We start from the raw sequence: 26,917 nt of genomic DNA on the forward strand, positions 1-26,917 counted from the left end.
AAAAAAAAAGAAAAAAAAAAAAGCATATCGAATGCACTTTTGGATCTCTGCGAAATTCCATTTTCTCATATGTAAAGTAGGGATAATAATAGTAGCGACCTCATGGGTTTGTTGTGAGAATTAAATGAATTAAGAGATGCAAAACGCTGAGAATAGTACCTGCCCATAGTAAGTGCCTGGAGTCTAGTATTGTTTATTTTTATTTAAGGTCCAGGACATTAGGCTCTTCATTACTAAGGAACCAGTTTGCTCACTTTACATTACTTAAGTTTATTTAAATTAAAATAAATTTTTTTGTTATTGAGTTCATGTGCAATATTATGTTACAGGTGTACCACATAGTGATTCGCAATTTTAAAGGTTATACTCCATTTATAGTTGTTATAAAATATGGCTATATTATCTGTGCTGTACAATATATCCTTGTAGCTTAATTATTTTATACATAGTAATTTGTACCTCTTAATTCCCTACTCCTATATTGCCCCTCCCCCCTCCATCACTAGTTCTCTATATCTGTGAGTCTGTTTAATTTTTGTTATATTCACTAGTTTGACCCCTCATATAAGCGATATCATACAGTATTTGTTTTTCTCTGTCTAAATGCACTTAGCATAATACCCTCCAAATCCCATCCATGTTATTGCAAATGGCAAAATTTCATTCTTTTTTATGGTTGAGTAGTATTCCATTGACTATATTTATATACCACACCTTCTTTATTCATTTGTCTGTTGATGGACACTAAGGTTAATTCCATATCTTGGCTATTGTAAATAATGCTGCTATGAACATTGGGGTGCGTGTATCTTTTCAAATTAGTATTTTTGTTCTTTTCAGATACATACCCAGGAGTGGAATTGCTGGGTCATATGGTAGTTTTATTTCTCACTTGATTAATTTTAAAATTCCCAAAGTTATTTTGCCTCACTGCCCGCCCCCCCATTCAAACCATGCTACAGTTATGAAGACAGACTATGGGCTGTAGAATCTAGCTGACGCGGGTGTGTGGAATTAGGGTCTGTACTTCTTAGTTGTTGGATCCTGTATAACTCGCTTGACTTCTCTGAGCTTCAGTTCCTCATCTGTAGTATAGAGTTAAATAAAGTCTACTTTCCTTTCAAGAGTTGTTGTGAGGCTTAAATGGGAGGATACACGTGGAGTGTCCAGCCCGCTGTCAGTGTTTGGTCCCTCCTTTCCCCAGGGCCTCACACAGATGTCTGTAAATATCGACAGATGTATGAGCTATATTGAAATGTACTTCATTGATGTCAGATCTACAAGGGTTTATCTACAATAAAGCAATTCTAATGCGTTGGCTATGGGAAAATGTCTCAAGGTTAAAGGTAGGAAGGATCTGCTGCACATGGTCAATTCTTGGCGTGCAGTTCTCCAACGCGATGCTTGTCGTCAGATATACTGTAAAGCTTCTTTACCATTTCTGCCACATCCAAGTACAAGCTGTGCTATTATATACCCACATTTTTGAAAATATAAATTGGCTTACTTTTTATTTAAATCTGTTTTAGAAGGAAACTTTATATCACAACTTGCTCAGTGAGTGACTCCTTTTCCCCTGCCCCCAGCATATCAACTTACAGATCCACAGGGTCTTTGTGATATCACATGGTTAATGTCCTATGTCAGGACCAGATTTCAGGTCTTTTGTGGCTGGAGCTCTCTCTTCTATCACTAAGCTGTGTGTGTGTGTTAAGATGGCATGATTGGATCTAGAGACCAGGAGTAGCAATTTGCACATAGATGTCTCAGCTGCAGATTTAACATGCAAATTTGAGACCTTACCATTATATATCTCGGCCAGTCCAATTACTTGCTTTCATTATTGAATAGATTACCTAGGAGGATTTATAAGGTATAAAGATGCTTTGTATGTAAAATTAATTCTCAATACACCTAAAACTTTAACTTCTGCTCCTTAATGCTAAGCATTGCTCTCTCCATAGTTCTATTTTATAGCATCAGTTGTCTTCTACAGATTAATATATTAAGTCATATAGCATTTCAGGATACATTTATTTGGACTGCATTTTCTTCCAGTGCAGAGAAAATATTGGTTTCTTAAAAAATTAGTCGTTGAGGTGAGGGTTCCTGAGACCAACTGTATGTATATGTTTGCCCAGAACTGGCCTATAGCTAAATGGCCTTTAATAGATGTGATTGACTCAGATAAGGAAACAGCAATTGGGGAAGCATCTGAAAGGAAAGGTTATTTGCTGCTCACAGCGGCAAAGGGGTAGAGTAGCAAGCAGGGCCATGCTCTGGAAGCAAGCTAAAGGCAATAGTCATGCCAGGTTGTGCAAAGATGACTTAGAGCTGATGGCAGGACAGGTTCTACGCAGTCAGAGCCGTGAGCCCGAAGTTTGTAAATCTAGACACAGAGACTCAAAAGACTGTCCACCTAGCCCCAAGTAAGAAGGCTTATGGTGAATGTCCATATGTATATGTGTAACAGACCCTTGCCGATGAGAAGCTGGTCACAGTGCATGTCCAGGAGAGCTGGACCTGCATCTCCACATTTAGCTCCCACATTACCAGCAGGCTTGAGTTCTTTGTTCATACCATTAAGGTTGCATACCTTTTCATCTGCCACATTTACTTACCTAGTCTACCCATTTCAGCTTCATTGTCCTCCATCCCCTTATCCCTACCCAAGTCCCATCTACCACCCCCAATCCCGTCCTCCATTGAAAGTCACAGGAACTTCTGGTAATTTGGTCTGAGCCAGTGAAAGTGCTGGTCAGTTGCTGCCTATTTTTCATGACTAACGTGTCTAAATTCTTCAGTCCTTTCCTAGCAAGGGCTGAGTGGCTATCTATGTTTTGCCCCTACCCTTTGTAGTGTGTGTGTGCTGGTTTTCGGAAGCAGGGGCCATCTCTTTAGCTTGCCCAGCCCATAACCTTGTTGGCTGCCTTCTCCCCAGCTTTCTGGATGACGCTGTCCCTCCCTTCACCTCTGTGGGAATCGCAGCTCTGGAGGAAGGGACTGGGCAGGAGGCAGGGTACCTTCAACAAACACTTGGTGACTATGAGTCTTCAAGTCTGATGACTTTCCATTTGTTGTCTGTATCTATGGTCACAGCCGGGTCTCAGGTTGGGAAAGAGCCTTCCACACACAGTGACTCACTACGCCACTCTTCCTTAACAACTTCCACTGCCTTCCGGGTGCTTGCAGGGTAAGTGGTATGGGAGATGCTCTGCACACTAGCTTTGAGCTCACTTTTCTCCTCCTCCTGCCATTCCCTCCCAAGACTTCATTCCAATGCATACAGGGTTTCTTCGTCTCTCAAGACCTAGTTCGAACACCACCTCCCTTGGAAGCCTTCTCAGACTTTGCTGATATGGAGGTAGCCCTCCTTCCTCTGGGCTCTCACGGCACTGTGTGTTCACCTGAGTTCAGGCACTTTGCACACGGTACTATAATTATTAGTTTATATGTTGGTTATTCCCACCCTTCCTTGCCCTAGTCTGAGCTTCTCACAGGCTGGTGTGAGCCTTATTCATTTGAGTGTAATCAGAGCCTGAGTTCCTACCTGGCTCTCAGCAGGTGCTCAGAAAATGTTAACTGAATGAATGCAGGAAAAGGGGAAGAGAATTGGTCTTCTGTTAATTTATTGAGCAAAATACAGTAGGAAGATTCAATGAGGCACTGATCCAGCAAAGAGAGCAACAGTGCTTTAATGAAACTTCTTTCAAATCTGTGAACACGTTAGCTATGAAGTAAATGCTTTTATTCTTTCCGCAGAACAGATTTCCAAACAATGATCACAGTGTTTAGGTTAATAAGATGCTGGACAGATGAGCAGTCAAAGAATGTTATAAAACAACAATCCCATCAACTATATATCAAATGCAAATTTACTGAGACATCAAGAGAATGTATGTTTATAGTTACATGGCTATAAACAAGACATTATTACAGTAATCAAGTCCATAAAACTAGGGAAAAAAAGCCATATAACAAAAAGGCCTTGCATAAGCTATTAAATGAGCACACACAACAGACAAACCCAATTCTATATTTGAAGCAGCATATAGCACCAACATGTTGGCAGGACCAGTAGAGGGGTGGTAGGCTGCTGGATGGAACAGGGGGATCTCAGCCATCATCTACTTCAAGCCCCGTTTTATAGATGGCGAAAATGGAGGCCCAGAGAGATGGAGTGCCTTGTTCAAAGTCACACAACACAGGGACACAGGATTGGCTAGACAATGAACGATCCAGGCCACCCGGCTCTAGGTAAGTGTTCTATTTTAACATACAGATAATTCTACTTGATTCAATGTATTTTTTTCCTATTCACAGATCTACCATAAAAAGTCAATACAAGTCCTAACACACTCTGGTATTATGTTTATTGAGAAAGGACTGATATGTACTGTGATTTACTTCTTGGGACTATATAGCTGTTAAAATTTGGAGTAGTCACTCAGATGACACTCTCTTAGGTGCAAACTGACTGAGAAGAAGGAATCTGAAGGGAAAGTTTGGCACATCCTGCACTACCTAAACTAACTTATGCCTCAAAATTACTAAATTGTTGGTATAATTTTTTTTTTTCTGATAGTTGAAAGATTAGTAAAGCACAAAGGTAGTCCCAATAGAGAGAAAGCAAATCAGGTCTTTCCTTTAAAGGGTAAGTATGGCACTTTTCATTTTAATAATAAGGTAAAGAAATGTAAAAACCTGATTCTTATTTAGAAAAAAACCTATAGCTTGTGAACCACCTGGTATAGAAAGTGTTTCTCTATTTAAAAAAAAGTGTTTCTGTAAAATACTTTGGAGTCATGAACTTCCGTCTAGCATATCTTGCCATGGTCCTGAGGCCTCAATTGGACAGATTTATGATGCACTAATGAAGATATAAGAATGGAAAAAGAGATCACTGTTAACAGAAGCAGCATTAAAGACAAAGTATAGTGAACATATTTAAATAGCTTCATAGATATGAAGGCAAGAAGTTGCATGCACATAAGTGATTAGGTGTGTCATTATAGTGGTAGTTGGAAAAAATAACACACACTGGGCATTTGTCTGTCATTATCAAAAACCAGTTGCTGTCGAATAGTTAAACTGTGGCTTTACAAGTAGAATAAAGCCTGATAAATAAAAGTGACTTCTGCATATCATATATATGTATACATATATTATATTTTTCTCACATAGATGTCTAGTTATAAGTAAATCAACATTTAGCTACAATTTTTCTCCCCCTTGGGTCCAGCATCAAAGGATTTGATATCACTTTTCTTAAACATACCCTACACCTGGTTAGGAAGTTACATGATTTTCATACTCGTAGCCTTTATGATATCTGGCCAGCAAAAATAAAAAATGAAATCTCCTGGGACATCAAGTCCATTCCTTAGCACTACAGGCATGTTAACAAATATATAGCAAACCATATTTGTTTTCTGTTAGGTAAAAGAACATGTTTTAGTACTAAAGAATAAACTATGCTTGCTACCAAAAATGTGTACATAGCAGTATAATAAAAGTAATTTCATGAAAATATTTTGTAACAAGCTACATTATAAATATTTAAAGAAACATGGTAAAAATCAGAGTGAAAATAAGATTAGTGTTCTGAAACTATCAGTAGAAAAATATACTTATAAAAAAAAGAATGTCTCATTAGGTGAAGCTGTAAATGTAAAGTTGTCTTATTAATGTACATTTCAAATATCACCTTTTGAAAGGAAAAACCGCTCTCTCTCCAACAGGTGCCTATAATTTACTTGGAAACTGGGCGTTTTGCAGAACTAAGCGTAGATGACAAGAGGGTAACAGCGGTGGCGTGATTTCCACATGGTCCTGGAAGAGTGAGGGCCGTTCACAATGCTGAACAGGCAGGTGACTTGGAGAAATACGGAATATATTTGAGCAGTTTGGAAAAAAACAGTACTGCATTTGTTCACTCACAATTAGCATAATAGTCAAAGCTCAGACATTAGATTTTAAAAGGGGCTTGCACTGCAGGGCAAGACTGAACAGAACTAGGGAAAACCGTTGTAAATAATTCCTTCTTGGGGAGGAATCCTTTTTGAGAATATTTTAAATCGTTCATTAGTAGTTGTTTTTAATGAACTGAAGCTGAATTAAAATATCAAAGGTCTAGTGTATGGTTTGGGCCCATAAATAAGCATTTAAAAAGACCCCCTCTTCCTCTTTGATAAAGTTAAGGTACCCTCTGGCCACAGGAGATGCCTTCTTTTGGCATCCCCACTGGAAATTCTGAGGATGTGTGGCAGCACCATCATGCCCAGAGGAAAATCAAGGAGCCCAACGCCCAGCTGCTGGAACCGTGGGCCCAGGTAGCGAACCACTGGATCCCAGCCTCTCTCAGATGGTGCGAGGACAAGCTAGGGATGACGATGACGCTGCAGATATCTGAAAAGAGCTTAAGGAAGTAAGTGTCTGATACCTCTACGTTCTTTCTGTATCTATGTTTCTTCCCCATGATGATCTGCCCACTTGGGGCTGGGAGGTGAACGTTACCTCTGAGCACATGTTCTGGCGGCAGAGGAAAGATAGAGGGGAGGCAGAGAACGTGAACTAAATCACCAAGCTGGGCCAAGGAGAGCAGCTGTTTTTCACGCATTCCTGCTCCTCTCTTGGCCCGGCTCACGGCTGCTCTGTCTCCCTCCCATCGTTAGAGTGGAAATTTCGGAGGTGTCTACCCTGCTCCAGAGAACGTGAGCCCCGGGGCACAGCTGCCCAGGGTACTCCCCAAGGGCCTCCTCCCCTTTTCTAGACACAGGATCACTGAAGCCCGAAAGCCCTTGGTGAATTAATACTCATATCATAAAAGGGCTTTTAGTTCAGTTTTTAAATTTTAATTGGCACAATTTAGTGTAGCCTAAGAGGTCAGCAAGATTTCAAGAGGAGAGAGATGACTTCATTACTCAATTACAATGAATGCGGTCTTTAGGGTGTTCTTTACTTTTTGTACAATAACTATGAGAAAAGAATTTAATTCTACCCACACACAGCTCAAGATAAAGGTATAACTTCTTCTGGAGTTGAACTGATGGTCTGGAGAGACAGACATTTTAATAGGGAAATAAGCTTTGAGATGTGTATATACAAACACACATATATATACACAAAACACTCCTCACCCACCTATACTGTACAGATTGGCGTAAGCCTATCAAGAACATACTATGATAGAAAGGCTTTAGGACAAGTTATTCTTGGCATTTTAATCGAGACGAGTCCTTAGGTAATTTAGGTCTTAATGGATCATTCACATATTTGTTTTTTTAAAAGGCCAGACCAACTTTCCTTCAGCAGTAACCCAATATGACACCAGAGTTAACAAATGGAAAACAAGATTGTTATTCTGTATTAATTCATTAAAGGGCATTTTAGAGAAAGGACAACTCGGAAAACAAAGACTTCAGAGTCCATGATTCCAAGTTAGTTAAGAACATTTTAGTTATTAGCAGTGGTTACCAAATAAGCTGAAGGTCAATCTTTTCAAGGAGCTGCTCATCATTTGCTTTGTTGAGAAGAGGGGAGGAACCACTTCACTACTCCTCTATAAGATGATGCAGGTCTTTTTATCCTTGAAAGGGTTTTCTGAAGTTGGTATCCCCATCAGCAGAGGGTCATTCCTCGCATGCTCCTCGCAGTAGGACATGAGGTCCGCTGATGCCTTTGAAACCTGGTGTGCAGACAGACCAAAGCAAACAAAGAAAATATTTACAGGCTACAACTAGAGATGATCATACTAAGTGAAGTAAGTCAGACACATACCGTATGATATCACTTATATGTGGAATCTAAAATATGGCACAAATGAGCCTATCTACAAAACAAACAGACTCATAGACATAGAGAACAGACTTGTGGTTGTCAAGGGGGAGGGGGGGAGGGAGAGGGATGGACTGCCAGTTTGGGGTTGGTAGATGCAAACTACTATATAGGTTGGATAAACAACAAGGTCCTACTGTATAGCACAGGGGACTATATTCAGTATCCTGTGATAAACCATAATGAATAGATATATTCATTCATATAAAAGAATATATAAAAAAAGAATGTCTATATGTGTATAACTGAGTCATTTTGCTGTAGAGCAGAGACTGGCACAAAACTGTAAATCAACTATGCTTCAATAAAAAAAAATTAAAAAAAAAGAAAATATTCACAAACTTCACAAACTTGATAGGTATTTGAATGCTAACCCACTGGGTGGAAGACTGTTGGAGAACAGGATAACCAAAGTATCACTCCCAGATTATCTGTTACTTAAAGAGGGAAAATGTACTTCTAAATGGAGAAATCTGGCAGATAAGGCCTTCCTTAACCAAGTGATCAAACTGACATCAGATGTCTCTTGGAGTGAGTGCAGAAGACTCACCACCAGCCAGCTAGTATTTCTGTCCAAACTTTTAGCCTGAATTTGATCGTCAGCAAACAATCCCATCTAAAGTGAGGGCCATTCTGAAAAGTGAGTGGCCTGGAATCTTCGAAATTGGACTATGTGTTAGATACTATTAGCAGCTGATCTGAATGTAATCATTGTACTGTGGTTATGTAGAAGAATGCCCTTATACTTAGGAGACAGATGGTGAAGTATTAGGGGTGATGCGTCACGATGTTTGCAAATAACTTTCAACAAATTTAAAGAAAAAATTATGTCAGTTTTGTGAGTGTGTGTGTGTAGAGACAGAGAGAAAACAAGTGGGGTAAAATGCTAATAATTGGTGAATCTTGGTAAACGGTATATGGGTGTTTGTTGTTACAACTCTTCCACAGGTTTGAAATTTCTCAAAATAAAAAGTTGGGGGGGGAGGGGAAAAAGAAAAGTGTCTGTGATTCAAAGGAAGGTTGTATCTTAGTTTCTATCCAATAACCAGTCGATTAGAATGCAGAACAGAGTTAAAGAACCGAATTATGTGCTCGGAGCCAAAACTCAGAATAGAGCCAAATTCTAGTAGAGCTTCAAGATTTACTGTTAAAGATTGGGCTTGGGGGAATAAAAAGAGGGACAAAGCCAGCATGGGAAGATGCTGTACCTTACTTTGGCATGAGTTAAAAATGGAAATACCACACCCTGTTCAGAAGTCTGGGTGGGAGACCCGTTAGAATAATCAGATCAGTGTCCTCAGGCCAGGGGCACAGGCAGCCTCCTGTTTTGAAGACAGGTGACTATCTCTAGGCCCAGAGGAATTTATCAGGTGACTGCTTCAGTATCTAAGAAACGGCCATTACAACATTCCAAGGCACTCACCGCCTAGCCCTCTCTGAGGGTCTGGGGGAAAAAGACTTCAGAGTCAGGTGACCCAACAAATGCCCTCTGGTTTCCTCCAGATCTCAACTAAGGCTGATACTTACCCGGGGTTGCAGACTGTGGTTGTCAAAGTCCGCACACACTGAAAAACCCACCTTCTCCTAAAAAGGACACCTGGGTGTTGACTTATGCAAGGCCACCTTGGCTGCACTGATAACTCTAGAACACTTCATGCATTCCAGAGGGGTGACGAGGGTGTTTATAAAGTCCACCTGGAAGCCCTGTCCCGAGGGAGAACACAATGACAGAGGGCTCGACCATGTGCGCTCAGGGAAGGCAGGTCCTCAGGAAATCCTGTCACGGGCTTCAGGTTTTCTGTCCACACAGAGAGCCTCACTCAGACACTGGCTCTCCAGTGCTACGTTGAAATGAAAGTTAAGATTCGGAGACTCTCAGCTGGCTCGGGGAACATCCTGGCACCTGGCCCAATTACATGGCATCCACCTTCTCAGAAATGTGGCCCAGCCTTGAGAGGGCAGAGGGAGCCGGTCAGAAAACACGTCTGACCCACTCAAGGCTCTTACCTTTATTCTTTCGATGGAGGCTTCCATTCTCAACTGCTGCACAGTCCTTCTTGCCTGGGCGATGTTGTTGGTGCTGGCTGTCTTGCTCGACATCTTCAGTTACGGTTTCACCTGAAATCTGAAGAGAACTTTTTTTTCAAAGGTGAAGAACAGTCATCTTTAAGTTGCTTAGACATTCATAATGCTTTGAGGGGAAAAGGATGCATTCCCGGTCACCACAGCCTCTTGGAGGCTGCTACCACAAAGCCCCTCAGCAATGGGAGTGGCGGCCTCAGTTTCTAAGCTTGTAATCCTTTTGAGCACCTTCATGAATCTTTCGTCTGCAGAAACCCAGTACTAGCAGTTTAATCCATGCGCCCCATATACAGCATAAAGTAGCGTTTTCTAAGGGGAAACAAACACACACAGACATCTGTGGTAGCTACCAGGCCTCCAGCCAACGTGGGCCACGCACCACGTGCAGGTTAACATTACTGCCCTGTACGTTAATAGAAGGTTTGATTTCATTTCGTTTTGGCTCTCTTACCCAACTATTACACCGATACAAATCCTGGCAACAGAAAAGGGCAGAAGAGAGTGCTTCTGGAGAACTCTGCACAAAGGGTGCATTTTTAGGTGTTATCAAGATTTGCAGTCGCTTGGAGAAAGTTAGGCAGATAAGGAAGCCTTTATTCAAGAAGAAGTGGGAACCTTTCAGCTGAAAGACTCTCAATGACAGATCCACAGCAAAAGTCACATGGGATACAGCCTCAAGCCTGAAATATTTAATGGAATTACATCAGCACCTCCCCCCTGCCCCACCCCTTTGACCTCTCTGGCTTCATCCTGGTGGCCAGGGCACTGGCCAATCCCACACCCCCATCACATGTTCGTGGGCCTGCCCTCTGCCTCTCTCTCTCCTGGTGAAAAGCAAAGGAAACATCCCGTACCTTGAGCTTCGACCGGTCTAGTTGCCCAATGGCATAGTCCAAGGGGAAGGCAGGCTGGGGAAAAGCACTGCCTGGTGCCCCTGCCATATATGGCTAAGTTCTCTCTCGGCACAGTGGCACTGGAAGACATCGCAGAGCTGGCAGCCCTGGCAGTTTTATGAGTCAGAGCAGGTGGACAGTAGGTGTGCCTCGCCGGCGCTATGCAAGGGCTCAGCAAAGTCTGAGGGCACCGTGGCGCCAGCAGCAAACACTGGCTGACTCAACCTTCTGGAGGGGCTGCAGGTGCACAAGGCATATCTGCCATAAAGGCTTACACTAGACAAGGCTGCTGAAAACAGCAACCCACAGCTCCTGTGGTGTCCCCCGGAGTTCTACCGCACTCAATGCTTCTGATGGCTGAGTTCAAGGACTTGGGTAGAGCTTGTACCTTCTGAAGTCAGAGGCAGCTTTGGGTCAAATGCCCAAATAAAACTGTGCTTTTAACTGCGTGCAGAACTTTGAAATCCAGCCTAATCAACAAGCTTCATGTTCCTGGTTTGGACCCTACCTCTTCCAGTTACTTAACCTCTGTGAGCCCATGTTTTCTCATTTGTTTTTGAGCATTCAATTCACTGGTGCACACGCAGTGTTTTGCATAGGACCAGGGCACTCCATACACAGCAGCTGCTGTTGTATTTATCCTTGGGGGCCACACCCAGCACAATGAATGGGAATCCTCTGTGTACCTACCTGCCTCCCCCTGGTCAATGGGCCTCCAAGCGTTTTGACCGACTGGTCTGGGTGGGCTATGGGCATGGGCCCCAGGCAACTCTGCTGCACTCTGGTGTCAGGGCAGAATAGAGTGGCTGGAAACAGCCCACTGAGGATTCCCCTAGCATAAGGGAGCCCAAGCCGTGCAGGAAACTGGGAGGAGCCCGTCCTTGTGGGGCAGGGCACGCTGGCCTTGCCTTGGGCGACCCGGTTACAACACACTTCCTGACAAGCTGCCTCCTCCTCAGATTCTGCACTCATCCTGCCCCACCCAAAGGAGAGGCTGAGGGTCTCCTCCCGGTGACTTTGCACACACCCAGCAGTCTGGCCCAGCCCTTCTGTGCTCCCAGCAAGCACCTGTTAACAGAGCCTTTGAAATGGGTCTAAGGCAGCAGGCAGCCTGGTTCACAGCGCGCTGGTCCTCGTTTTATTCCCTGTAGCACGTTAAACTGGGCTCCCCTGCCAGCTGGCGCCGGTTCTGAGGATTGGCCCCTAGCCTTCAGAATGCGAACGTGACACCCTTTCTGAGTGGCCTGTGGTTTTTCCAGGCTGCACCCTTAGGACTTTGTAAATGTTCCCTTTGCAGGAAAATAACGCCAAGCAGTCTCTTCTTCTCAACCTCTAGGGCATAAAGTTTCCAAGGCCTGTGCAAGTTTTCCTGTAACTGCAGAACATTTCACACACGTATCAGGACTGGGTCAGCCATGGCTCCGCCCACCCGCACAGCTGTAAGCAAATAGTCCACAATTTGGCTTTAGTTATAAAATGCTTGGGTAGGTCCTCCTAAAATTGGTGAGAAACTTTGCATCTGGTACACGGACGACTTACTTCCTGACTGTATTATAGTCACAATTATAAACAGCCAGCGGTTCACAGTTCATGCTTGCCAGCTTGGGGCTCTTACAGCTTTCCCCACTTCTGACATCTGTGTTCTCACCTGCTCCTTCACAGAGAGCCCTCTCCCTATCCCTCAGATAGCTTCCTGCTCCCTTCTGCTGGGGATTCCTCTAGAAGAAGTTGTACACTGGGCCACTGGTAAAGAACATAATTTCTTGGGCTTCCCTGGTGGCACAGTGGTTGAGAGTCCGCCTGCCAATGCAGGGGACACGGGTTCGAGCCCTGGTCTGGGAAGATCCCACATGCCGCGGAGCAACTGGGCCCGTGAACCACAACTACTGAGCCTGCGCATCTGGAGCCTGTGCTCCGCAACAAGAGAAGTCACGATAGTGAGAGGCCCGCGCACCGCGATGAAGAGTGGCCCCCGCTTGCCCCAACTGGAGAAGGCCCTCGCGCAGAAACGAAGACCCAACACAGCCAAAAATAAAAAACAAACAAAAAAACCCATAATTTCTTATGATAACATGCTTCCAGTGGAGAAGTCAAATCAAAATTATGTCGTTTTAACCTAAGGAACCTCTTCAAGGAACTCGGTGGGCTGAGCTGCCTCACGTGTACGAAAGCAGGGTCACGGATGCTTGACGTCTGAGCGGTGGGTGGTGTTTACAGGAGCAGGAGGTCTTGCTGAGGACGTCCTCCCCACTTGCAGCTGCTCTGCATTGCCTCAACAGCTGGGCTGGGGCAGAACCAGACCGAGAGGCTGGGACACAAACACGTCTGAGCCTCTCTGCACCCTCAAGGGGTGTCTTTGGTCTTCCCTCAATGCACGGATGTCTGGCTGTTTGTTTGTGCTACTACTTGGATAAAAAACTTGTGTTATTCTTACTCCAAAAATAGCTTCCAAGACAAACAGCACCCGATGTATAGGACCTTAGAGCGCACACATACTTTCATCTGCATTCGCCTGTGAAGCCTCACTCTCAGCCTGAAAGGTATATTACTTTTTCATCCTTGTTTTATAGATGAGGCAACCAAAATTAGAAAAACTTGCTCCAAGTTAATCCAGCTCACAGCCTTGAACTAACTTTTAAGCCTCTCCACCCCAGAAGCCACACTTCCTATTCTATCAAGGAAAGGATGCAATTCCAATTAATTTGATTTGCAAACACTCTGGACATCACTGAACAGTCTACGATGTGGTTCTCATCAAGGGCGACCTTGAAACTCCATGACCTGGAGTTGTGGCCTTGCTGATGGCTTCACGTTTGTGCAACACCCCTTCTGGTGCAGAAGGCATCTGCTTGTCTGTCTAGTGCCCTGGAAGACAGGTCTCCCCTCTCATATCCATAAGCTAAGTGAGAATGTTCTCGCTGTGGCTATTAGGCAAGGACTGAGGTCAACTTCTGGAGTCACTGGATAACCCACCCAGAAGGGCCCAGGCCTGTGCCTGCCTGTGCAGACACACAGGTTTGATAAAGCTCTGGCTATTGCTTCTGCAGCCTTATTTCCACTTTTACATGTGGCTGAGAGATTTGAATAAACATAAGTAGTATTTAGCTATTCAAATACTTTGCATTGGTTTTAATGCTATTATTCATCTGAATTCTCAGCTTCCTAGAAATTCCTAGGAACAAGATGTCACATTAGGGAAATGTGGGCATTTTAATCTTTGTCTAGAGGGGCCTGAAGCAGGGAGAGGAGGGTGGGGATGGAAAGTGTGTCACAGAGCACACTCTGGGGGGAAGGCACCAGGAAGCCCCAGGATCTGAATCACAAGTCATCATGGCCTGGCCAGTAACTGAATCACTGGAGCGAAGCCAACTTTCTGAGCAAACACACCCCTTGTGGCTGTAATAAAAGAGCAGGCTGCAAAAAAAAAAAAAAAAAAAAAGACAGCAGGCTACCACTTACCCTCTGATCCTGCCTTCAGTTATCAATGTCTTACCCCAGCTCTCTGCCTGCTCCTCATCTGCTAAAGGGGACAGCAGTCTATCTCACAGGCTTGTTGGGAGGACAAACAGGAGCACCTGGCACTGGTGCACCTGGTACACACCGACGTGTAACCAGTGCTGGGCCCCCAGGTTTGTTAATACGATGAAAACCACGTGTTCAGTGGGAAGGGAAAAATTCAGACAGTAAAAGAAGAGTTTCAAGGTAATGTGATCAGGTTGCAACATCTACTGATAGGGTCTTGGCAGGAGTTCAGGGAGTGGACAGTCAGGCCCCTAAGAACTGGTTTTCTATTCTCATGAACACTTATTATTTTCTATCAGAGCCTGCAGGCTGAATCCAGACTTCAGATGTGTTCGGTTGGGTCCCACAGAGGGTTAACTAAATTGTATGTGTGTGTGTGTGTGTGTGTGTGTGTGTGAGAGAGAGAGAGAGAGAGAGAGAGAGAGAGAGGGAGAGAGAGAGAGAGGGAGGGAGGGAGGGAGGGAGGGAGGGGGAGAGGGGGAAAGAGAGAGAGAGGGAGAGAGAGAGAGGGAGGGAGGGAGGGAGGGAGAGAATGTGTGTGTGTTTTAATTGTCAACACTTGAAAAATGAAGAGATTTCACCTTAAAAAGAAAAATTTCTGGAAAAATCAGAAAATCTTACACAAGTGGGCTGGATCTGAGCAGAGGCACACCTGCCAGGCCCTCTATTTGAACTTGTGGCACAGGCTTTACCCTGTGCCTCGGATATTTAGTTCCTGGGCCATGCTCAAGGATTAGGCCAGGGGACTTGGACTCACCCCTGCCCCTGCCCCTTCCTACCTTTGGCGCCCTGCGCGGGGCCTGTAGCCTATCTAAGCCTCAACTTTCTCATGGGAAAAATGGGGATAATAATACTTTTCTATCTCAAAGGACTGTTAAGGCATCAGATAAAATAAGCATGTGAGTGTAGTAAACACAGAGGACACTCCTGCTGAGCACTTGGTAGCTGCATCCCCTGATCACAGCCCGTGGGAAGCCCTCTGAGCACCCACAGGCCCTGACATTCTCCTCCCTCCTGGGGTGGGAAAGTAAACTACCTCTCCGGGTGTTATCAGCTGAATTGTATCCCCCCAGAATTCACAAGGTGTAGTCCTAACCCCCACCCCAAACAAAGCTCGCAGCCAATGAGGCCAAGGGTAGTTGAACCTGTGACTGGCTGGCTGCATGTCCTGCCCTGCTCCTGTCCGGTTCCGAGAACACAGAGCGCAAGGAACAAGTTGCTGGCCTAGGGGGATGGAAAATAAGACGGACAGATGAGGAAGGGCTGCACAGAACGGTGGCAGACGTGCTTGGGGGTAGGGAAGAGACAACGAAGTGACAGTGATGTTCCTTTCTAAGAGAAGTATGTGTAGGCTCAGAATCAGCAGAGCGAAAAAGAAAGAGAACAGTTCTCTCTCAAAACCTCAACAGAGCTCTTCCTCTAAGAGCAGATGCTTTTAAACTTGCTAACTCTTTGAAGTCTTTGTCTGCTATCTTTGATTAGTAGATTTTACCTGCCATCCAGGGCACATGTCACTGAATAATGATGATGGTGATGAAGATGTTATTGCTGTTGTTATGATGATAAAATTTAAAAAACTACCACCGCTTACTGAGTACTTAGTATGTGCCAGGTAAGTAAATTCCAAGAATCATTTCATTTAATCTTCTTAGAGATGAATTCTTTCATCATTTCTGCTTTATAGATGAAGCACAGAGAGGTTAAAAAATCTTGCCGAAGATCACACTGATTTACGTAGCAGAGCTGGGACTCAGGGCCACCTGACTCTCAAGGTCATCCTCTCCATCGCCACTCTCTACTGCAGACCTCTGAACATCAAAGACACAAGGAAGCAATCGGGAGAAAGCAAGGCCAAGCGTCAGCCAGAAGCACTGGACAAAGAGGACAAGGCCTCCCTTTAGGGCCTGTTGCTCCTTCAGATAGGTGGTTTCCATGGCAATGACGGTAGAAGTGGGGAGTTCAATGGCCTTGAGAGAAGATCTAAGCGAAGGAGAACTGGTTGCTCTTATGTAAAAGAAGGACTGCCCCAGATTCCAGGCAGGACTACTGCTAAAGACGCAGGATGGTCCCATCAACCTCCTGTGCCCTAGCAAAGCTGGCAGGGAGCCATGAGAATGAGACAATCCTGGGTAATAAATCCAGAGGAGAGAGCTGCATAGCCTGAGCAGCTGGTTCCTAAATTCACTGTGTATCTAGAACACCTGGGGCATTTGTTAAAGAAAATCTGATTCATTATATCTGATGCAGAGCCCGAGAATCTGTATGTACAAGCTTTCTAAAGGATTCCGATATAGGTCCTCCTGAGAAACACCAGTGATGATTATTAGAGTCTCTGCCTCTTGGTTCGACCCATGTTTATTTCTGCCTGGGTCTTAGAACAGGTCAGTTTAAAAGAATGCCACTTCCTACCTATGCTTAACTTTTCAAAGCTCTGAACAAGTCTTGGAAAATTCTAACTCCTTCTAATGACCTTAACCTACAGGATTAACCCTCCTTCAGTTTGAAACAGTTCTTAGCATTTAACATCCTTTGTAACTCAAGTCTAAATTTGTTTTCCTAACAGCTACTTCCTTTTGGAAAGTGCCTCCTCCCTGGCTTCCGAGACGCCAGACCATCATGTTCTTGCCTGTCTAATGCTATTCCTTTCTACAGCTCTTGTTCCTTCTGAGTTTGGTTTTCTCAGGGGCCCAGTCCTGGAGGGCTGGTGTAGCAAGGTGAACAAGAGCCTTTAGAGTCAGATACATTCGAATCCTGGCTCATCACGGACTACCCCACGTTGTTTCACTTCTCTGACCTTCAGTTCCCTCAGCTGTAAAATGGGAAGGGATAATAATAGTACCTACCTAACAGGGTCGTACCAGGAGGATATGAGAGAACATACGTAAATTACTCAGCACCTGCCTGACCTGCAGTGGTCCTCAGTGACGGTAGATGCCTTACCCATAAGGACTTTAGCTAAGACCAACACACTTCGCGTGCATACAGCCCTGACCCTTTACCTTAATTCCAATGTCTAAATAAAAAAGCCTATTTCAATTTACACTCGAATGCTGCACCGCTGCTTCAAACACAACACACCTAAAACCCGATGCAACACAGCCGCCTGCCCCCAATCTTTCTCATGTCCCTTTCTCAATGAGTGACACCACCGTTGTCCTGGTCACAAGGCATCCTTTTGCATTAGCCTTCCTTCCAATTCCTAAAATCAAGCTTTGTCCAATAGAAATGTGAGCCACATATGTGAGGTTAAATTTTCTAGTAGCCACATGAAAAAAATTAAAAAGTGAAATTAATATATTTTATTTAGCCCAATATGACCAAAATTAAAATGTAAATCAATGTTAAAAAATCGAGATATTTTATTCTTTTTGGTACTAAATCTTTGAAGCTCAGCGTGCATTTTGCACTTGCAACACATCTTGACTTGGATGAGCCACATTTCAAGTGCTCAGCAGCCACAGCGGCCTTATTGAACAGTGTGACCTTAGACTCTGGCACTTTCTAAATTCTTTTGATTCCTACTTTGACAAACCCCGCATTTAAATTTTTCCCCATTTTCTGGTCTTGGCTCCCAGCACCTCAAGTTAGGGCTATTGCAACAGCCTCATAACCACTTATGTCCCTTATTTTCCTCCAGTCTAATCTATCCTGACGAGCATATGCTCAGATAAAGTACCATTTTCAGTTTATTTCTCTCTGGCTCAAAAAAGTTCCAGGGATTCGCCAGGAACTCCAGAAAAAGTCCAAAGGGCTCAGCTTTGCAGTCAAGATCCTCCCTAGTATTCTGGCCCCATAATAAAAATCCTAATCATAAAAGCAGCTTATTGCTACATAGAGCTTACACCAGACACCAGCCTATGTGCCAATCACTGTCAATACATTATCCTACTGAATCCTCACAATCACCCTGTGAGAAATTCTATGTATTTTCCTCCCCATTTTATAAATGAAGAAACTGAGGCACAGAGGGGTTTAATATGTACCTAGCGTCAAACAGCTAGCAAGCTGCTTGGCTGGGATTTGAGCCCAGGCAGTCTGACTCCAGGGTCCCAGCTGGAACCTTGCCTGCTGTAGCCTCAGGGGGCTGTCACCCCATCCTCTGGCTTTGTGGGCTGCGTTTTCAAGTCCCATCTGCAAATCTCCACCCAAGTTCTCAGCCTGCTTCTCTTGGCCAATTTAAATTCTCTCTTCTTTTAGGCTAGTTCACATTTTTAACTCTTCCAGGAAGGGCTCCCTAACTATCAATACTTTTGCTTACAGTGACTAATTCCCCTTACGAATTCTTGCTATATGCTTGAAGCTCAGGGGTTGCAAGGACCCCTAAGGGATGGCCCATGCATGAGATGGAGAGGCAGGGGGAGATGTGAATGAAGCCCCTAAAATTGCATGCAAAATTCGGTTGTGTGCCTATGTTTATTTTTTCTGAAGTGAGGATTTATAGCTATCATCAAGCTCTCAAAAAGGGTCCACGACACCATTTATTTATTTCAATGCTTAACTGTATGTTATTTAATGCTTATTGTTATGTAACTGACTTTGTGTGTGAAAATCGTCTTCCCACTAAACTGTGGGAAGTTTAGCTCAATAATAACAGTATAGCAAGTACATTTATTCATTACTTACTATGTGCCAGTTACTATGTCAAGTACTCTCTACAGATAATACTTCACTTAATACTGCCTGCAACTATAAGAGGTTGCATTTATTATACCTATTGAGACTGAAGCTCAGGAAGGTTAAATAATTTGCCAAGATCAGACAGCTAGAAAGTGGTAGAAACAGGATTTGAACCCAGAACTCTCCTACTTCAAAGCCACGCCCTTAACCAGGCAGGTGCATTTTCCATGCCATCTTCTCCCTCATATTGACTAATGCAGAGAATGGGGCCTCAATAAATACCTGGGTTAGGTTAAGACACTCAATATAGCAACCAATACAACACATCAGCCAGTGTGAACCTATCACCCTGGGGTGTTAATGTGTACAGTGTTTGTCTTCTTAGAAACAGGATACAGCTTGCTGCTCCTTCCCCCACGTACCCTGCAAAATACTGCCTGTTCCAAGCCAAAGGTTATGCTTCACAGCTCTGAGGAGCTGGGCTGGAGTCCCTGGGACTCCGATGCACCTGATCAGGGCCAGTTTCTGGGACTGTGAACATTTAGCTCCAGCGTGGGCTGGCCACTTGCGTGGTGCCCAGGTTCTGAGGGCAATGCTGCTCTGCACCCCCATACTGTGCCCCAAACAGGTTCACAGCCAGTGGAGGCAGGCCGAGGGAGCAGCTCTCTGACATGCACTGCAGAGGTGCAGGGTCCAGCGCCCCCAACCATGTATGCCGAGCTAGGGTCCAGCCATGCAGAGGCACGTGTTTACCATCAAGACTGAGAGTGACCTTTACAAACAAGTTTTACTCTCTACCTAGCATAGTGAGACTGGCTGAGAAATGATTTGCTCATATCTGCGTGGCTGGCTGAGGACAGCTGCATGTCCCATTTGTTTATTCATGAATGAATAAATAAATGAATGGATGAATTCCACAACTATTTAATACTGAAGACAAAGGCTGACACTAACAGAGTGCTTTTCCTGTGCCAGGCACTGTGTTCAGGGCTTTATGTAAAGTTATTTTACTTACTCTTTACAGCATCTCTGAAAAAGAAATTACTATTATTTCATTAACTAGTTTTGAAAAGAATATATGTGCACAGTCAAAATTTTAAACAGTCGAAAAGTGTAGGCAACAAAAACTAGCTGTCCTTCTAGTCTAGACTTCCCAAGGTAATCACTGTTACCAGTTTCTTGTGCTTCCTTCTGAAGACATCACACATACACAAACGTGATTACCCACATACCTGTTCCAAAAAATACAAATGGGAGCATCTCATGCATTGCTCTGTACCCTGTTTTTTAATTTGAACTATATATTTGGGGGTTTTGGTGAAGGTGGTGTCATTAACCCATCTTCCAGATGAGGAAACTGAAGCTCTCCAGGGCTGAAATCAATCCTGGTGTGCCTAGCCATCACTGCACACATTGCATCTGTCTGCAGGTTTCTACAGGAGCAGCTTGCTGGGGCCGGAGAGAGGAAGTAGGAATGATCAGAGAAGCGGAAGACTGAATTCCTGCCTTCAAAGGGCTCACCGATTTGGGGAGCAAACGATGCTATATGACGCGAGGAAGCCCCCTGGAACAGTGCTTCTCTATCTCTGAGTCTCTCAGTCAGTAGGTCTGGGCTGGGGGGAGAACTTGCATTTGTGCGAAGTTTCCGGTGAGGCTGACGTTGCTGGTGTGGTGTGGAGCCCGCTTGTGGAGGAGCAGAGATCTAGGGGTTCCCATCTGGAGTCGTCCCCACCCTCTGGCTCCTTCCCTGCACAGATACTGAGCACCTTGGGGTGCAAGGAAACGGTCTCTGGGCTAAGTTCTCATGTCGTTCGGAAATCATTCTCTCACTTCATATAGCATCGTTTGGTTCCAAAAGACACAGGGACTTTGCCTTGAGGAAGTGATTCCTGGCAAGGGACACAGGACCAATCTAAGGAAGGAGGCAGAACATTCCGAATGCCCATTCATCTCTTACCTGTGGTTATGTGGTTGATGGTCCTTTTGATACCCAAACTCAGAAAACAGGTGCCTTCTTTCCCATCTATGTGACAGCTGAAGTCCTCCCCATCAGCCTTCCTGAAGGATCTGCCTTGCACCCCCTCTACCTCCCCTAGCTGAGCAGGGCTGGATGCTGTCTGCAATGAGATCCCTTACCCGGGCTGTTGTCCCCAGCATAGCCATTCTACCCTCATTCCTGGTGGGCTGACAAAGCAGCAGAACAGAGATATTTAGGATTCTGGTCATAAAGGCCTAGCATCTCCCTGACTTTGAGCAGAGGACATGCTTTCTAATCCTGCTAAGCAGAGAGAAGCTCACCTACATGCCCAGAGCGAATTAAGACAAACAACCAAACACCTAATGGGAGAGTTGAAAGTGAGGCAACAGGTAAACGCTGTTACATCCATTTTAGATTAAGAAGCAACTAGGTAGTCATCTTCCTGCTTTGAACAGCACAGCTGCTTGAAGGCATAGGAGTGGGGGGTTTGAGAGAGAGAGAGGCTGAGAAGGACTGAGACGTGTGTGTGCAGCACACTGACATTTACAGTCACCAGCTGGGCTGGGCATGGCCGACAAACAATGAATGTGGGCTGTTACACTGGTGATTAAAGGGCTTGTGATTCCAACAAGATGGACTAAGTCCTGAATATGAATAAGGAATAGCAGTGGGCCAATAAGGCATGCCAAGTGCAAGCATTAGGAGCTTAGAGAAGACAGAGTCGGTGAGGGCTTGAGCAAGCAGACATGCACGAAGGATACAGTTCTTAAATGGATCAATCCCTTAAGGATACGAACTGGATGGGTGGTGGCAAAGGAGTGGGGAGAATTTAGAATGGTTATTGAGGGGAGCAGTAGAGAGTGGATGAAAGCTGATTCTCTTATGTGAAAATGGGAGCCACTGAAGGTTTTTTACCAGAATGACAGGCATAGGGAGTGTTATCAGAAAAACAATCCAACAACCTTTTGTAGGATGGAACAGAAGTGGGGGACAGAGAGAGACAAGTGGAGTATTTCCATGGAAGGTCTAGAGGGCAGGCAACAGGGTATAGGTCATATTTATGATCAGATGGAACTGGGTTCAAATTTGGGCTGTGCCACTTCGTGTGTATGTGGAATGAGCCACTTAGCCTCACTGAACCCCGAGGCGCTCTATCTGTAAAATGGGGTAACAAGAGTGCCTACCTCACAGGACTGTGATTAATGATTAAATGGGATCATATAGAAAAGAGCCTGGCACACAGAAACCACCCACTGTTATCTATCAGCATCATTACTGCCATTAGGAGTTAGAGCATAATAAGGTTTCAAACATATGGAGGCAATTGGAATGTAAAGAAAAAGCTGGATGCAAGAGATAGGAAATGTAAGAATGAACAAGACTTCTTTCTTTGGGCTGGGTGAGGATCAACAGCCTGGAAATGGTGGCTGAGCGCTAGACTTTGGAGGGAGAGCATGAAGAAAAGAGCAGGGCGCACCCTTGGGCCTTCCCCGTGTGTCGGGGGACAATAACGGCAGCTTCAAAGGAGCAGAGGAGGGGCAGGGCGACACCATCGCAAAAGCCAGGGGAAGAGAGGCAGAAAGGGCACGTTAATGCTGCTCGTTAACGTGCTGCACGTGCACGTTAATGCACGTTAATGTTTAGTCAGTTAGTTATAAATATGTTTAGTTAAAATATATCCAAAAAACACATTGGAAGAGTCCACAATGTAGCTATAGATAGGCGGTAAGCATTTTAGGGGATTTTTAGTGTCTTTACGCACTCCTGCAGTGTGTACGTTTTTATTTATTTTTTTGCTCTTAATAGCTAATACTTGTACAGCACTTACACTTGCCAAGCATTGTTCTAAGAGCTTTACAGATATTAACTTACTTCATCCTCAAAACAACACTATGAGGTGGTTACTATTGTTTTTCCCAGTTTAGGATTAAAAGAACTGAGGGAGGCAGACGCTTAGAACACAGCCAAGGTCAGAGCAAAGGTAAGTGCAGGAGCCAGCACTGCGATCCCGGCAGCCTGGCTCCAGAGTCTGTGCTCTCAACCACAAGTGATGCTTTTATGATTAAAAAAAATAAAAAATCCCAGTAATTGTTACTCACAAAACCAGGAGGAGGGGCAGTTATTAGTCACTTTACAGGGATAAAGGAAGGAGAGAGCAAGCATAGCTCATGGAACTTGGGGATGGGGGCGCCCCTGAGTGAGTGGTTTCCACAGTGTGAAGGGACGGGAGGTCGAAGGTTAAGGGACCAAGAGAGAAGCACTGATTCAGGAATGGTGAGCGCAGGGGATTATTAGAGAAACGTGGCTGAAAGCCTTCTAATAGGTGAGGAAAAAGGGAAACCAACTACCGATGCACCAACAACATGGGCGGATCCCTTAGACATCATGCTGAGCGAAGGAAGCCAGTCACAGAAGAGTGCATACTAACTCCATTTTCTGACAGTTCAAGGCAAGACTAACCTATGGTGCCAAACGAGAAGGGTAGTGAGAGTGGGTGAGGAGGTAGATGAAGCAAGACTGGCTATGAAATTTGTTGCTGATTTGTTGAAGCTCGGTGGCACGTACACGGAGTGCATCCTACTTTTGTGTATGTTTGAAAACTTCAAGGATAAAAGGTTAAGAGTAAAATTCTATGATCCTAAACACTTCATAATCTATAACATGATAATGACCAACACCATAAGATGAGCTCTGTCATGAAAGAGTGGAAGATACGTTAATTATTATCTACTGTTTCCTCTCCCAGATCACCATCTAGCAAGTATGTCCAATGTCCACAGTACGGAGGAAGTAATTTAATTGCCTTTTTAGGAGGCACAGAGGGGATTAAAACAGCCATGATCTGGGCCCTCTGCCCACTGTACGTGCCACTCAGGCCCTGAGTCACAGGTGCCAAAGTTTAACTTGCCAGGAAGCTTCGCACCCTCCTTGCATTCACTGACCAAAAAAAAAAGACCCGACTCTGGTCCCGATACCCATAACTTGTACATGCTACCGACTACATAATAGGATACTTAATTTTTCTTTCTTTCTTCATCTCACCTTCTCCCGTGAAACGATAGCCAGGGAATATGCCCAACCTCCTTTCCAACACGTCCGGACTTGATAACTGCATTGGGGAAAAGCAGTGTCTATCGAATTCCCGGAATGACCAGCAAGATGAACTTTCCATGCTGGCCCTCACAGGTAAAGTACCTGTTTGTTTTGAGACTCATGGAACCTAAAAGTTCATATATTTTCAAAGGGAAAGAACTGAAGATCCAAGGGGTCCCCAAGGAAGCTTCCTGTAGTTCTAACTCATTCTCTGTGTAAAAGGATTAGAGCTCTCCCTTCCAAAGCAATTTGTTGATTCCCTCCTTTTCCAAAAAAAAATGTTACTTGAGGGAAAACATGGACTAGGAAACCAAGCCAAGTCATTTAAGGTCCAAACCTCATCAGCAACATCAATGCAATTTAAATAATTTGGCACCCAAAAGGCACACTTCTACTGCAGCTCACTGAGTTCTGTAAAATTTCAGAATATCTCTGTTCACCTTAACAGGTGATATGAAATTCCTCAGAAATATGAATTAATTCAAATCCATTAACATTTTTCTTTCAATGAGATACAGAACTTTTGAGAAAGAGGGCTGAATCAAGCAAAAGATATATCATGACAGAATGACACTCAAGACCACTGGAAAGAGGACATCAATTTAAATACACAGCATGTTACTACCAACAACTTGCTTCTTAAGGTTTGTTCTCTTAAACACAAGAATTTCACAAAACAGGATCATCAGATGGAATGCAGTGGGAAAGGATGCTGCCTGTAAGCCCAGATAAAGAATTTCTATGGCCACTCTCAGCCCCAGATTTTCCAGGCCAGAACTATTTCAAATATTCTGCTTCTCTTGGTGTACTAGTAACTTACCAGACCACACGTCCCAAGGGCTGGCTTTACGACTACAGCCATCATACTTCTCACAAATATTTTGCATCTACTTCACCCACCAGAGCCCTTCTTTAAGTCTAATCCTCTCTCTGATGGTTGGCCCTTGAGGCCAGCCACCCCATATTACACCGTTCTCTACTTCTTCCATATACAATACACACAAAATAAATACGTACTGATTTGGTTTGTTACGAGACACATGGATAGCCCTGGCAGGAAGCAATGGCTTTGTGATTTTTCCTTTTCCTAATTCAGCAAACAGAAGGTGCAATACATTCCTGGGGCTGGACACACAGCAGGAACTCAATAAATACTTTCTCCAATAAAATTATGACACAGGGATCTATGGCAGTATTTTAGATGAGTGATGATAAGGGCCTGAACCCGATGTATAAAACTCAGAATTTCTGAAACAAATGGGGATCATGTCACATGACAAAAGGATTCCTTCAGGTAATACTTTCCCAGATGCGTTATCTCTGGATGAAGAGGTCAAGTCAGAGAAACTCACTGTATTAGCTCTGTTTCTGATTATATATCAATGAGGAACCATAACAAACATCTCTGAAGTATAACATCTTACACAACTCCTTCTTATGTCTTAAGCACAGTTTTACTTGAGTTTCCAAAATGAACACTAGGGCATATACTTTCCTCATTCCTGTACTTATGAAAGTGAGGGTGACATAGATATTGGTTTTAGGCTACCTGCTACCCTTGGTTTCAAAAGCAGCTCCTTATCTGGACTCTGGCCTCGGTGGCACTTTTCCCCTTATATTAAGGCCGAATATAGGAAAGTACAGTTGTGATGCTGCAAGCTCTGGAAAGAAAGAACTACCCCCAGATGCCTCCATTGCTTAAGTCTGCTTCTGCAGGTCAGGTGCTTACCATGGAGGGAAGGGGGCTGCTTCCCGAGGGTAATTCATCTTATGAGTGGCAGTGGGAGTAACATACACCTTCCAGCAAATGCTAATACCAATATGACAATATTAGTGCCTGTTATTTATTCAGGTATTTAACTGTAAAGTTAAACTTTTCTAACACTTAAGGAGTCCAGGGACTAAATTCCTGGGAGAAATCATAAGAAATCAGCATTTAGTTGTCTGTGACCAAATACGAGTTTCAGAAGGTTGAAGCAGATTCTATCAAAAGTTTGTCCTTGGGGTATTTTCAGAAGCACATGAGATTCTTTGGAACAATTTTATGTATAATATAAGTCAAAATAAATGATGTGTTTATATTACATGTAGAAATTACATGTAGAAATTATGAGACTGATTTTAGTAGGTTGAAAAAATAAACATATCCAAGTCTTATAAACAGCCATTACCTGTCAGTGTCAACATTTATAAATGAACTGACCCAGTGATCACATGATCACGGGATGCTTGTGCCTCCATTTATAAATGAAAACCATCTCCAGCTAAATTCTGGGGAAACATACCTAAGTGTCACATACAGATGCTGCCATATGTTTGTATGTCACTTCTGCCTTGACCCAATGTCGAAATCTGGTATTCTATTTCTTTTTTTTTTTTTTTGATGTTGGGGGTAGGAGTTTATTAATTAATTAATTTATTTTTGCTGTGTTGGGTCTCCGTTTCTGTGCGAGGGCTTTCTCTAGTTGTGGCAAGCGGGGGCCACTCTTCATCGCGGTGCGCCGGCCTCTCACTATCGCGGCCTCTCTTGTTGCGCAGCACAGGCTCCAGACGCGCAGGCTCAGTAGTTGTGGCTCACGGGCCTAGTTGCTCCGGGGCATGTGGGATCCTCCCAGACCAGGGCTCGAACCCGTGTTCCCTGCATTAGCAGGCAGATTCTCAACCACTGCACCACCAGGGAAGCCCTGGTATTCTATTTCTAATGGGGTAAGTCTGGTATCCCAATAATGCCCCCAAGATGGAAATTTATGAAGTGCTTTCTCATATACCATCTATATCAGATGGGGTCAACTAAATACTTAATTTCATTTTAATTTCTACTTATGGACTTGGGTGAACCTTTTGAATTTAGCATGCAAATGTATGTGGTCAATAGGTAAGATATTTTTGCAGATAA

At 44.0% G+C, this 26,917-nt stretch overlaps 1 protein-coding gene across 11 annotated transcripts in view; it reads right to left on the bottom strand.

Annotated features, from left to right (window-relative positions):
• Nucleotides 1-3,670: 3,670 nt before the first annotated feature.
• Nucleotides 3,671-26,917, bottom strand: part of GNG12 (G protein subunit gamma 12) — a 126,425-nt gene continuing 103,178 nt past the window's right edge. For 8 of the 11 annotated variants that reach the window (XM_082611951.1, XM_082611946.1, XM_082611950.1 and 5 more), the window contains exons 3-4: nt 9,844-9,961; nt 3,671-7,687 (exon numbers count right to left, since the gene is read on the bottom strand). In XM_082611951.1, the coding sequence (XP_082468077.1) occupies nt 7,562-7,687; nt 9,844-9,936 (219 nt within the window). In that variant the 5' untranslated portion in view covers nt 9,937-9,961 and the 3' untranslated portion in view covers nt 3,671-7,561. Of the gene's footprint in view, nt 7,688-9,843; nt 9,972-10,772; nt 10,793-23,970; nt 23,990-26,917 lie in introns of those variants that run through there. The other 3 variants (XM_082611948.1, XM_082611947.1, XM_082611956.1) reach the window with 3 other exon arrangements.

Source organism: Mesoplodon mirus (assembly GCF_964341445.2).
Source record: "Mesoplodon mirus genome assembly, chromosome: 3".
Taxonomy (NCBI): Eukaryota; Metazoa; Chordata; class Mammalia; order Artiodactyla; family Ziphiidae; genus Mesoplodon; species Mesoplodon mirus.